The 14,438-nt window shown below is 26.4% G+C and overlaps 1 protein-coding gene across 1 annotated transcript; it reads right to left on the reverse strand.

The window, feature by feature from the left end:
* Positions 1–13,905, reverse strand: LOC145192739 (transmembrane channel-like protein 7). Its single transcript, XM_090071890.1, has 19 exons — positions 13,778–13,905; positions 13,182–13,247; positions 12,444–12,699; positions 12,124–12,211; positions 11,091–11,172; positions 7,930–8,156; positions 5,747–5,895; positions 5,092–5,239; positions 4,558–4,722; positions 3,782–3,942; positions 3,611–3,695; positions 3,222–3,319; positions 3,028–3,141; positions 2,874–2,949; positions 2,116–2,246; positions 1,003–1,032; positions 484–621; positions 326–404; positions 1–245 (listed from the first exon to the last, which is right to left on the reverse strand). Exons 2-19 carry the CDS (start codon positions 13,186–13,188, stop codon positions 129–131), a joined length of 2,151 nt encoding a protein of 716 aa, XP_089928016.1. The 5' UTR covers positions 13,189–13,247; positions 13,778–13,905; the 3' UTR covers positions 1–128.
* Between the last annotated feature and the right edge of the window lie 533 nt (positions 13,906–14,438).

Here is a 14,438-nt window from a genome sequence, read left to right on the forward strand (position 1 = left end):
AAAAAAAAAAAAAAAACCTAAAAAACTTGATGTTAAACATTTCATTAACTTGATACGAACTTTTAAAACTACAATGCTTTAGTGAATTATTTAGTAATAATTGCTTTGTGAACTATTAGTTTAACGAATCATGAACTAACGGGAGGCATTTGTGGAGCGACAGGGGCATCGGTAGAAGCGAATGGTTGTCTGAACATATTTTCTCGCATAAGTCGATCCATCAAAAAACGCTTATCTCGACCCTCCTAAGAAAAGCATAAATGCAAATAAATTAATAAAAAGTCAAACGTTTTTAAGATGAAAAAATTTAAGACGACAACTTTACCATAATAAGCCGATCTTTTAGAACGAGGATCATTTTTTCGTGAGATTTTGTCATCGCATAATAATAATAAAGAAGTAAACTAAAGGAAAAGAAAATCCCTTAGTTTAGTTTAAGAATAGTAACAAACTCACAAAATTATGAGGAACAGGGAAACTCACAAAATAATGATGAACAGAGGAAAGATAAAAACTGTAGTTCGTAAAAAGTAGAAAATTTTTGAAATAGTTTCGGGCCATTTATCGATCCTTTCGCCGATGATATCCAACATTTTTTTATTTGGGTTGTTTTCTTTATTCCTGAAAAAGACGAAAAAAGAATAAGATTAAACTTAAATAAAACTACAGGTCATACATTTATGACGTAATGCACACAAGGTGGAAGGAAGTTCACTTCAAATTGCTTATGTAGAAATGTCCCACACGGAACTACTTCTTCCAATTGATTAGAAACAATCTATTGCTATGTGGTCATATCCATCCAACATGAAAACTCAACTCAAAGAAAACCTAACTAATTTTTTGGTTCTATTTTTAAAACTTTGATCAGCAAAACACTTATTTAAATGACATTGAAATACTGAGTGTTACAAAGCTTCTTTGAGATTCATGCAGATTATTCTTTAAGATTTTTCGGACTGTTTATGTTCAAAAACGATTAATCATAGTTTAACAACTTACGCAAATGGTCCACAACAAGAAGTAGTGATTCTAAAATAAAAGAAAGTTCAATATAAGTAACTTCATAGTATGTAGTAAAGTACCTTTAAAGCGCAAACCTTTTTCCTGAGTCCTGTTTTTTTAAAACAATTTATCGTCTTATTACATTTCCATATACGAGTAGGGGACAAATTCAGATGTTAAATAGTTCATACTATGTAGAATGAGCGAAACAAATATGAAAATTATCAAAGCTCAGTTATATTTTGGAAGACAATATAATTTTCTGGAATATTTCGCTTTAGTAAATTTTTTTTTTTAAATTCTTTAGTAAAAAAAAACATCAGCGATTAACAGGATGTTCAAAGATATTTACTTTTTGCCTTGTCAATTTTTTTTAATGATACTCCAAATCGTTTTCAAACGTTTTTACATACAATGCAATTTCGAGAATGACTCACTAAAGCACACGACTAATTTTTTCTTTTGACAATTTGGCACTCCACATTTCCACAACAATGATAAGAGAAACTTTTAATCCTACTGAAGGAATTTTGCATCAAACTTGTAAAGACTTTCAAAGATGAGTTTAATACTTTTATGGTAAATACGTAAATAAACTTTTCTATTTGATTTTTTAAAAACATTTCACATCTACTGAAGTGCTTGGAAAGTATTATGCAAAGTTCTTTCTGCTCTTTAAAAGTTCTTTCTAGAATAAAACCTTGTTTTATTAGTTTATGACTAATTAGACAAAAAGCATGAAATTAAAAATGATCAGCTTCTCATTTTTAAAGATGGCTTATGATAAAAAGTATTTAAGTTGGGTAAACCATTTACAGTCACTTTAAATAAATTTAAATGATTTGAATTAAATAAGGGGTATAAAAACGCATGCTCATTTTGCACTAAAAAAGACATGGTTGCCATAAAATAAACAGTTGCATAGTAAACAACTTCAAAAATATTTTTCTTTGTAATTTGTTGTTTTCATACTTTTAACAACAAAAACATATTTTTCTTTTTTCCATTACTGGAATTACTTGTTTCTTATCCAAAAACTTCATTTAAAAAATCTTAATAATCCTTCATAAATGTTAATAAAAAAAGAAAAAAAATAAGATAAAATAATACCTTGTTAAACCCCACCCAACAGCAACAGTACACAGCAAGAAAGTGAGCAGAAGAAGTAAAGTAAAAAAGTAGTTTGATCTTGCACCCTGGTATGAAGTGGTAGATGGTTTGCAGTTGTACATCAAACTTATCTAAAGTTTCACAAGAGAAATGAAACCTATATTTCAATCCTACACAATCTCCTGACCTAAATCCAACTAAGAATTTAAGAAACAACTTGATGATAAAGTGCATATACATACATACATACATACATACATACATACATACATACATACATACAAACATACATACATACATACATACATACATACATACATACATACATACATACATACATACATACATACATACATACATACAAACATACATACATACATACATACATACATACAAACATACATACATACATACATACATACATACATACATACATACATACATACATACATACATACATACATACATACATACATACATACATACATACATATGCATTTATTATTATAGAAAATGGACTCCCCTGAATTCAAAGACATTTCACAGTCCTTTTAAAGACTTCATAGTGTTTTTGAATTGAGAAGGGTCCATTCTTTATAATCATAAATTAAATTCTTATTCTTTGTTTGTCCAAGTATAAAAATTTTAAATTCAACAATAATCATGTTAACATATTGAAAAAGAAACTTTTAAATCATAGAAAATTTTTTAGAATATAAAAAAAATCATTTTTTAGAAAACATCAATATTTAGCTTACCTTTTTAACATAAAACATGACTACTAACTTAAGAATACCAATTACAGGAATAATAGGTGCAAAATATGACCCAATCCTAAACCATTCAAATTACTTTTATAAAAGTTAACTTTAAAAGATTTTTACTTTAGAAAGTAGAAAAAATATAAATTACCATAATAGAGATTGTCCGTAGACTAGATCAAGAACATTTTTTGGTATTTGAAACTCTTGCATTCCAATTTTTTCACCAATACGACAACCACAATTAAAATAACGGGATACATATCTAAGTAAAGTGAAATTCATTATAATTTAAAAGAAGACAAGAAAATAAAAAGGATCTTTTTTAAATCTTTACAAATTTACTTTCTTCCAGTTTCAGTAATAATTGTCAAACCAACGCTAATGAAGAAATCAATCAGGATTAAGTTGAACATTTGAGCAGCAATTTCATTTTCCCAACACTAAATTGAAAACAACAATAGCTTTAAATCACTTTTTCTTTATCTTTTAGAAAATATTTATTTATTGGATACCAAAACAAAAAGTAAAACAAGAATACAAATTGTTTCCTTTGTTTCGCTAACATAATGAAGAATCATTTTTTATTACTGTTACTTATTAATGTTATTTTCATTGACATTAATTAAAATAAAACCTTAATAAATTACAGAGTAAAAAAATGTTTACAAACAAAAATCTGGAAATTCAAAAGTAAGACATTTACTTAAAAAGTTTATACTAAAAATGATTACCTGTTGCCCATCGCTATAACCTGAATAAGAGATAAATAGTGTAATTACCAACACTGCCACAGATGCTAATTTCAGTAAAACTGCTCTGTAAAAAAAGAGATGGAATATGTAGTTTTACTTCTTCTTGATTTAGTGATTTTATACCTTTTTTCATCAGTAAAAAGTGACAACCTCCAAAGTGACATTGCAAGCTCTACTCGAGGGCTCCATTGCTCAACTGATGCAAGAAACTCAAACACAAATGGGAGAAAAATATTCAATACACTGATTGTTAATGAAGATGCCCATCGCTTGATGATAGTGACAAAAGAATTACCACCTTGAACTAAAGCCTGAAGGAAAGTTTTTATTAATACTTTTTTTCAAGTTTCCAACCAAAAAAATCTTCAAAAAACTTTAAATCATAAGAATGGAGATAATATCCTTACTCATAAAAATTAACAAAAAAATAAAATAAACAACAATGGCTGAAATAGGATTTCAAATATACTTTTATGATTGGTCATACCTAACATTGCACAGCACAAAGATCTTTACTAAACACGATTATTGAGTGTTTAGACCTTTGAAGCAAGTAAAAAAATTGTGAAGTAAAACCTTTTTTCCCAAGGTATCTTACCCCAAAATGTTTTGGTGAGAACTTTTTCTTATCTTTTTAGTATTAGTATACAATAAAAATGTATAAAAAAACTTTACCTTAACAGGGGTTTTTATGTAAATAAATTAATAAAAGGTTCAGACTCTGTAGAAAGTATAATGAGAGGTAAGGATGATGAGAGGTAAGGATGATGAAAGTTAAGCATGGTTTTCAAAGTCATTTAATTGCAATGAAGTAATCACTCAGTTAATGTTTTATATCATACCTGAATAATGAAGTTAGACAAATGGACACTAATTCAAGCCTTGCTATGAGATTTATAAAAAACTGAAAAAAACTAATGACATACCGAGTTTTGTGACACTTCAACAGACCTAACAATGACATATATTGATCCAGCAAGTAACAACATAACAAAAAGAGAGACCAGTAATCTCAAAAAGTAAATTTTTAATATATCCCAGTGTGTTCGATTTTTCATTGCTTCTAATCGCTTTTCTTCAGATAACTCTGCCTAAAAAAACAGAGAACATAATTTACTAAAAACGTAGAACGAATGACTTAAGCAAAAATTTAAAACAATCAACACTTTATGGAATAAAATAATTTTCACTTAGTTACAACATGTGCTATAGACATAATGTCAGTTACAATGTTTGTAATAAACATAAAGTATGTTTTATTGTTTTATTATATTTTCAGTATTTCTTAAGAGGTATTTATCATCCAAAAAACTTAATTTATTTTTCTTACTGCTTTTAAAATCCCAAACAGTTTTAATTTATAAAACAAAGTTTGGTAATTTTGACAAAAAATTTGGGAATTAGGACAAAAAAAAGGAAGGTAATAAAAAATTATAAAAAAACATCAGATAAGAATATACTTCAAAGTCATTGAAAATGCAATTACTCTTAAGACCAGCAGCCTTCTCATTTGTAATACAGTAGTCCCAGCCTGCAAATACTTTGTTGCAGTATGAGTAAAAGAACCCACCACTCTCTATGACACTTTCTGTAAACCCTTGAGCCAGACTGAATTTAAAAAAAATCAGAAAAAAACTCTTGAATGTTTTCATATTGAAATACATATGCTATATATGACACCTTTAAAGAGGTTAGTAGTAAAATCTAATAAAATATTAAAAAAAAATTGAACAGATTCTGAGGATTTTGTAGCTATTAAAAACATTACTTTTTTTGCTTAAAAGTATTTTATAGATTATTTATACTTTCAATATTATTACAAAATTTCAATAATAAAATTTAGTTAAATGCCCTTTTGGAAAGATTATTTAAAACTACAGTTAGTTAAGACAACTTATAACACTATATTCAAACAAGATAATTTATGACAATATATTTAAGTAAGATCTCAAATTATTTAGATTAACTAAGAAGAGTATACTTTTCTTGTAAAAACGATACAGTAGGTACCAGCTCTCTAGGTAGTAGTTGTGCCAGAGATTGATTAATATAGATTTAGGACAAAAATGTTTCATTACATAAAAAAACAATATTTAAAATTAATAAATTATTTACTTTTTGACCATCATAAAGAGACTAAGAAGAAAATAAGATCCACCAACCAAAATATATGCAAGAGGAATGTCATATGAGTGTCCACTTTTGCTATAGACAATTTGGTCTTGATAGTTACTGTAGAACATCAGGGTTGTATTTATGTAACCCTGTTATAAATAAATGATAAGATAATATTAACTTGATACTATAAATATTTCTATTAGTTGTATATTAAATATTTATATTATCTTTATTGCTAACTTTTATACAAAATAAATATTTTTATTTATGAATGAACGGATAACAAAACAAAGATGATATTAAAAATAATGAAAATCTTATTACCATTCCAATTAAAATATATTTTATTTAAAAAAACAAGAATATATTGCAAACTATCATTAACATGGGTTGTTTCTTTTTAAGAACTTATTGAAAATTTCACTAAATTCAATATACAATACTGACCAAAAGTTTGGAATTTTCATATTAATTTTCAAATATTCTATGATATATTTTTTCTGTGATATATTTTTATAGGCATTTTTTTATTTATTGTAGTTTAAAAACTTTTTAAATAATATCTGAAATTTTTTAAAAACTTACATGCTGAAGTTAAGTAAGTGTTGTATAATAATATAAAACAAATAGTCTTTATTGTACATACATAACATATTATATTTTATGAACTTTAGTATAAATTTTTGATATTGATTTTTTCATTTTTTGTCTTGTTTCTTTATCTGAATGATTAACTTTTTTAGGTTGATTTTTCTTAAAAAAATTTCAAATTTTCAAACCATTTAGCATATTATTGAATATATTTTTAGAAATATGATAAAATCAAAGGAGATCAGCATTTCAAACAGAAGTGCAGTAATCACTTTGCACAAAGAACATTATTTCATTAGAGAAATTGCAAAAAAATTTAAAATATCCTACAGAGGAGTTCAAGGGACAATAAAGAGATTTTATACTCATGATACTTTAAGTGACCTACCAAGATCAGTAAGGTTATCATTAAGCCATCCAAGGTAGATGAATTATGGATAAAATTTATTTCTAAGTAAAATAAACATTTAACCGCTCCTCAGATACAAACTGAATTTAATAACAACCCAAAATAAAGAAGCCTCTTTAGTGATATTGAGATGACAATTGTTAGATGCTGGTCTAAAAGGATGCATTATTGTAAAAAAAAGCCTCTGCTAAAAAAAGTAAACTTTATAAAGAGATTAAATGGGCAATAATAGATTGGGATTGGAGTCTATTTGAATGGTCTAAAGTTCTTTGGACAGATGAATCTAAATTTCTAGTTTTCGACACAAATAGGCATGATATATGTACAGCATACATATGAAGAGATGATATCGACTGCATTGCTCTAACATTGAAACACAGTGGTGGCTCAGTTATGGCCTAGGGATAATTTTTATCAAGTGGAACATGTGATCTTAAAAGGATCTATGATACATCAAAGAAGGAGAGTTATGATATCATTGATTTTCTGAAGAAAATTTTTATTGAACTTCTGAAGAATAATTCAAACTCTTCAGGGGCTTAATTGAGAAATGCTTTGTTCTGTTATAAGATGATTACCCAAAATATACTGCAATAATATGTAAAGAATATATATAAAAAAAGCAAGAACTTGCTAGAAATTACAGTATGGCTGCCTCAAACCCCAGATTTGAATTCCATTAAGTTGCTATGAAAATAATTAAACCATGACATAAAATCATAGTCTAATATCCAAAAATAATCTTTGGAACCTTCTCTAAGATGCATAGAATTGTAAGATTGTATGAGGCAGTTATTAAAAGAAACAGGGGTTCTTTGATGAAAATGTGATTTAATGGTGACTATCCAATTATACATTTTTATACAAATGGAAATATGTTTTAAATTCTAGTGTATTCATTACATCTTGTTATCTGCAATTTACTCACAAAATTTCATGAAAATTCAAAGCATTTTATTAAAAAATATAAGGAAAAGCATTACTTTTAAGTGAATTCTAAACTTTGGTATGACAAGTTTTAAGAATATTTGAAATATTTTTAAAAGAAAAAGATGATTTTTTTCAATCTTTTACATCAAGGAAAAATTAACAAGTTATAATTTCTGAACTCTTTTATTTTTAACAAAAAACATCTCATAAAGTTGAAATGAAAAAGATTAAAAATAAAATGAAATAGTACCTGACCAGTGAAGAAATCCAATACTTGATCAGCTTTGGAGTGACTACCATAAAAGTTATCTTGTTTTGCACAACTGATTGTAGCATTATGTGGTGCCAATTGTTTATAATTTACAAATATTTGAGGTATTACAACAAAGCTGAACTCAACTATGAAGATAGCAATATTCAGGAAGAGCAATGACTTTAAGAATACAAAATAAGACAGAACACCATTTCCAAAATGACCTGAGAAAAAAATTCATTTAGTTTTAAAATTAGACCTGTAACTTCTCTTTTAAACCATTAATTGGTATACCAAATGTTTGCCAACTAATCATCTATTATCTTGACAACCTGTAAAAAACTGTCATCACCTGATTAATCATCACTTAGTCAATATTACTGTTTATAGAAAATCATTAATAATAGTCACACAATATTTGATTAATCATTTTTATATAATATTACTACTTATACAATATTAAGAGTAACAATTAAACAATATTTATTGCTGAAATTCAAAGTATTTATAAGCATCTTACTTAGACATCCTACACATTCTTACTTAGACATTGTGCATAGGAACATGCTCTAAAACCTTGCACACATCCCCAGAGATTTTTTTTTTATTATCATCAGAAAACATTTCCTCATTCAAAAAATGTAAAAGAAAACTTTTTTTAGTGGGGGCATGGGGAGAAATCACATATTTTAGATGAGTGCCCAGGAATTTTGTTGTTCAAGATAGATTACTAAGAGGCATGGGGAATGCTCAAAATTCTAGTATGTTGTTACTGGTGTCGAATGATTACTTGCAAAAAATAAGGGTGGTTGCAGCTACACTAATCCAGCCCCATCCCTTAACTGTCCGCTTGATTAAATTTTTTTTGTTCTATTAAATACTAGATCAAAATTCATCGACAGATTTCAAATTTCATCAAAAAATCTCTTTTCTTTTAAGATTTATATTCATGGAAATCTTAAAATTACCTTCAATTACCCCCTGAAATAACTTTAAATGGTTTTAATTTTTAAATGAAAAAATTTTTTTTTTGATGTAATTTGAAATTTGTTGATGAATTTTGATCTAGTTTAACATACAACAAAAAAAAATTGAAAAGGGTTTTCAGGAACCAAACCCAATATTTTTTCCATTTTTGACTTGCACCCATTTTCACAAATAAAACATTCACATTTTCTCCCTCTGATAACTCTGGTATTCAGGTCTAAATTTTATAGCATATGTATGGAAACTATATAACCAAAATAACGTAACTAAATTTTAACTAAAGTAACAAAATAACGTAATTAAATTTTAACTAAGTTGTTTCAGCATTATCTATTGGTCTTAAATCCTTGACTTTTCTGAAGCAGCAAATGCAAAACTTTTTAACAAAATCACCATGTTCTTTTACATATTTAGGCATTTTAAAATGAATGCTTTAAATAAAAACTTCTGATATGGATTGATAATATTGGCATTACATATCGGTCGTATCAATCAAATGTCAATATAATGGCCAAAAACATGCTTTCAGTTCGTATGTCAACGTGTGTGAGGAGTTATCATACAACTATTAATAATTAGCAACTGCTAGTTTTTACTAATTGCTAATAATTAAAGGTTGCTTTGCTTTGTTTTTATTTCAATAAAAATGTAAATAGAAAGAAATGAAAATTACATACCCGTCTATAAATTTCAATGTTAAACAAACATTTTTAAATACTTTTAAAAAAAATTGATAAAACTATCACAAACATTTCTGAAAATCTAAATACAGGGGCATGTGCATGATTTTGTGGTGTTCGAAACGATCCCCGTATCCCCCCTAGGGTATGGTTCCTAAAAAGACTTTTCAAATTTTTGCTTGTTCTATCATAAACTAGATCAAAATTTATCAACAGATTTCAAATTACATCAAAAAAAATTTTCGTTAAAAAGTTAAGACCATTTAAAGTTATTTCAGGGGGTAATTGGAGGTAATTTTAAGCTTTGCACGGTTATAAATCTTAAACGAAAAGAGATTTTTTGATGAAATTTGAAATTTGTCAATGAATTTTGATCTAGTTTGATAGAACAAAAAAAGATTTTACGATTAAAGGAGACGTAGTTCTAGGAAGGGGGTTTGTAATTCTTATGAGTATCTTAGTAATCATTTGTGAAAAAAAAATTTAATTTGTGCTTTATAAATTTCTTTTTTTTTTAATTAAGAACTTTACTTTTTTTTATCCTTATTTGATGTTATGCAATTACATAGCTAACTTATTTAATGTTATATTAATTATAAAATTAGCTAAATTAGCTATGTGGATCAAAAAAATTAGCTAGGTGATTGCTTTCATGCAATCATATAGCTAATTTAGCTGGTAATTGTTATTTTGTATGAATTTTTTTTAAATTTAATCAATTTTTAGTAAAAATGTCATCTCTTGCTAGCCTGCTATATGGTAATATGTTACAACTCTTCTTCTTACTTTTTAAGCCCATTGTGTGTGTGTGTGTGTGTGTGTGTGTGTGTGTGTGTGTGTGTGTGTGTGTGTGTGTGTGTGTGTGTGTGTGTATATATATATATATATATATATATATATATATATATATATATATATATATATATATATATATAATATCATTGTAACCAATCAAGTAGTTTTGCATAACATAAACCGTTGAGTAGTCTAAAATACTCAATTCCATATGCAGCAGCTGAACTAAATAGTTTACAACACAGTCAGTTTTGACACTATGCCAACAAAACACAAAATTTATTACAGGTTTTTAATGCCTTGTGCAATTTAGAGCATACAGCAAAATGCTTTGTAGTAATTGCTGTGGAGTGGTAAAATACAGCAAAAGAAAAGATAAAAACAAGTAGTTGCTGCTGCTTATTATCCATATATCAAATAAGTTTCCATATTCTTTATTATCCATATATCAAATGATTTCAGTTGCTAATCATCAGGAAAATTTAAAGTCTAAAATCTAAAGGAAATTTTTTTTATTTTTGTACAGAATATTCTATGAAATTTAATGAGAAAAAATTTTCATGTTTTTATCATACTTTAATTACTGTTATCACTATTGATGGATAAATGTTGTAAAAAAATAGATTTTCAAAACAAATTTTTAAACAACAAATAACTTTAATTTCTTTAAACTGAAAATCTAAGAAAATTCTAAACCTTCCACTTCCTTCAATTGTCCTCTCCATAGTTCTAAACCAGAAAACCATTCCTTTAGATGAGATACAAACAAGGCCAGTGTCTGAAAAAATATATATATGTATATTTCTTCTAAAATAATTTTGACAATTTAACTAATAATGATAAAACAAAGAAGATGAGAAAAAACTTGTAAAATGGTTGAAACTACAAAAACATAAGAAAAGGCAAGTTCTAGTCCTACTGTTGCTCCAATTAATCAGAAAGTTTAATGGATTAAACTTTTGTGGTTGGATTGTTATTGACATGAACAAAAAGATGGAAATGGAAGAATATTTATGCTGATCATTCAAATATTTTAGTGAATGTTTTTGCAAATTGAAACAACTTTGATCAGAAAAATAATTTCAAATCCTTGACTTAACTTTCAATTCCAAAAGAATTAAAAGATAAAAAAAAAAAAACCTAAGTCAGTTCTTACCAGACAACAATCTTTAAGAACCTGTAAGTGTTGCCACCTGGCTTATCTTTATACAGCTGGTTATGGCAAATGTGTAAAGATAAGCCAGCTGGCAGATAAAGATTATCCATATGTGAAAGAGCAAACAGTTACTGATGGTTGTGCAGAAAGAATTCATAACCTGATAAAAGATTTTGGGAAAAGTTTTCAAAATGAAGTTCAGTGTCAGAATATAAGTATTAGCTAGTAAATCAAAAAGAACTCGCTGAATGTAGTTGTTGATCACACTGTTATGACATAGGTTTAATTGTTTAAAAAACAACAACAACAACACCAACAACAAAAAAACAATATAGACTTATTGCTTTAATCAAACTTTTGTTTGCTTTTATAATAAAAGTATTATAACAATATGATGTAGTTTATGATGATGAAAGTCTTTAATCTTTTACATTATGAATTGATGCTATGTAATAGTATAACACTGTTGATAAAAATATCATCAGAAAGTAAAAGCATTACATAGAATACAAATCCATATCATTATTTTTGATTCAAAACATCAAATTTTTACTTAAAAGCCATGAAACTTACCATTGCTGCCCTCAACTTAAAACTTTTCCAATAGGAAAGTTGTTTTCCTGAATGTTTAATAGATGCTCTCTTTACCTTTTGAATATTCCTAAAATTAAAAAGAATTGTCTTTGCATAGCATCAATTTTATATTAAATAAAACTGAACTACATTTGTGTTATTATTAGTCACACTTTATGACCAAGAAGGTTAAATTTTGGAGATGCCTTTAATAGTTTTACAACAGTTTAAAAAGTAAATTAAAATCAAAATTAACAAATATAATTAAACTTTATATGCACTTAAAAAATTTATTTGCGGCATTATTTAAATTAACTTACCTGATGGATTTTCTTTGAGCCATGGGTGCAGCCAGCAACTTAATTGTTTTACTTCCATCAATATCATCCTGATTATCAATTATATCCACAACTTGTGATGTAATTAAAGCATTACCTTGAGACTCTTGCCTATCAATCAGCTGTTCCTTCTTTACTGAGGTTGTACGGCGCAAACTTCTACGAGATGCAGAATTAAAAGAACGCAATGGATCAGTATTGCTTGGCATACAAGCAAAGAGTTCATCAAAATTATCACCTAAAAATTTGATTGTTAAGTAAACTATTATGATATATTTTTTATAAAACATATAATTAAACTGCCATCTAATTGTAAGAAAATCATTTAGTACAAATATTATTTGTACAAAAACCTTTTTGGTGTAATTAATAATTGTATTAAAAACACAAAATACTAATTGAAACATACTAATGAAACAAATAAGGAAAGCTGCACATATTTAAATGTTAAAGTTCTTCTTTATTTTTAATAAGCAAATCTTTGATTATAAATTTTTCCACATAAGAAATGAGTTAAAATCAAAAAAAGATTTACAAAAATTGTCTATAATAGTGATGGAAGACATTAAGATTCACTTTTATAAAAAATTTATCAATTTTTATCAATATAAGAAATTATCAAAATCAAAAGTGAGTAAATAATGACCTTTTATATTGTTTTGTATTACACAAATGTTTCACAAGCAAAAACAATTCATTGTGAACAAATATTACACATACCTTCCATGATGACTTCTTGCTTGCTGATGAAAGAAGTATGCTATACATTCATTTACTACATCATTTCTAAAAATTTTATATAAGTTTATGCTATTTTAGTTCTGAAAAATACTCTTAATTTTTTAAATGTAACTGTTTTGAATGAGTGGCAGGTAACATTTTCAGTTTTAACATGATGGTAGCATTTTTTACCTATTAACTATATAAATAAGCTTACAGCTATTTATTACCGAACTTAAAACTGATTAGCACCTAATTTTTACATCTGCCTGCTTTGATCTACTAAAGATCTTTGTAAAAATATTTATTAAAACATTTAATATATTAATATCGTATTTTATTTAGAGTTAATTTCAAACAAAAAAAATATTATTTCAAGTATTACATTTTTTATCATTGTCAGCAGTAAAAAAAAAAAAAATAAAGTGCTTATATAGATATATTTAGAACCACTGATTATCTATGATATCTGTAAATTGTATTTTCCGGTGTTTAATTATTGCCGATCGACTTTATAATATATTAAACGACACTATATATATTAAACAGTAATATTTGTGAAAAAATATATAGGAAAGGATTCTGTCGTAATTTACCTTAAAATGTTTTTACATCGTATGAATAAATTGATACTTTTACATAAATTTGTAAAACATGATTAAATATAAACAAAGATTTTCAATCGACTAGTCGCAAACATAAACAACAGAGTCTGACAGAAAATATTTTCCTAACCAAATATTTCCGTTGCGATTGTTTTTATGCGCAAAAATTTCGGTGTTAAACATTTTTAAAGACACATTTTTGAAAACATTTTGTAAAAATGCTCAGGAAAACAATACGCTAACGATTTTTAAAACATATCCTAACTTTTCTTTTAATGCCTAAAAACTCCAGTTTACCTGCTGTTTTATATTGAACTTAAGTCTCAATATATCTGTTTAAATATATGTTTAAAAATTGATCAATAAGATAAGATCCTACAGATCATAACAACCGCTATTCACAAAGAAAAAGTTAGAAAAAATACTGATGATATCATTTATATATATATATATATATATATATATATATATATATATATATATATATATATATATATATATATATATATATATATATATATATATATATATATATATATATATATATATATATATATATATATGACACAAGTAGAAATATGACACAAGTAGAATTATTGCTGATTGAACTTTATTAATAAAGTTCTACAAAGAACTAAAACTTTCAAAGTTT

The sequence above is a fragment of the Hydra viridissima genome, unplaced genomic scaffold, assembly GCF_058129835.1.
Source record: "Hydra viridissima isolate aposymbiotic clone 2 unplaced genomic scaffold, HvirCarnegie_v1 scaffold_14, whole genome shotgun sequence".
Classification (NCBI taxonomy): Eukaryota; Metazoa; Cnidaria; class Hydrozoa; order Anthoathecata; family Hydridae; genus Hydra; species Hydra viridissima.

Excerpts from the sequence above, each read along its gene's own strand:
- LOC145192739 (XM_090071890.1), bottom strand. Across the intron at positions 12,212-12,443 it reads GCTCAAAGAAAATCCATCAG|GAATATTCAAAAGGTAAAGA; the intron begins GTAAGTTAATTT and ends TTTTAATTTTAG. Across the intron at positions 2,950-3,027 it reads TACGGACAATCTCTATTATG|GATTGGGTCATATTTTGCAC; the intron begins GTAATTTATATT and ends TGAATGGTTTAG.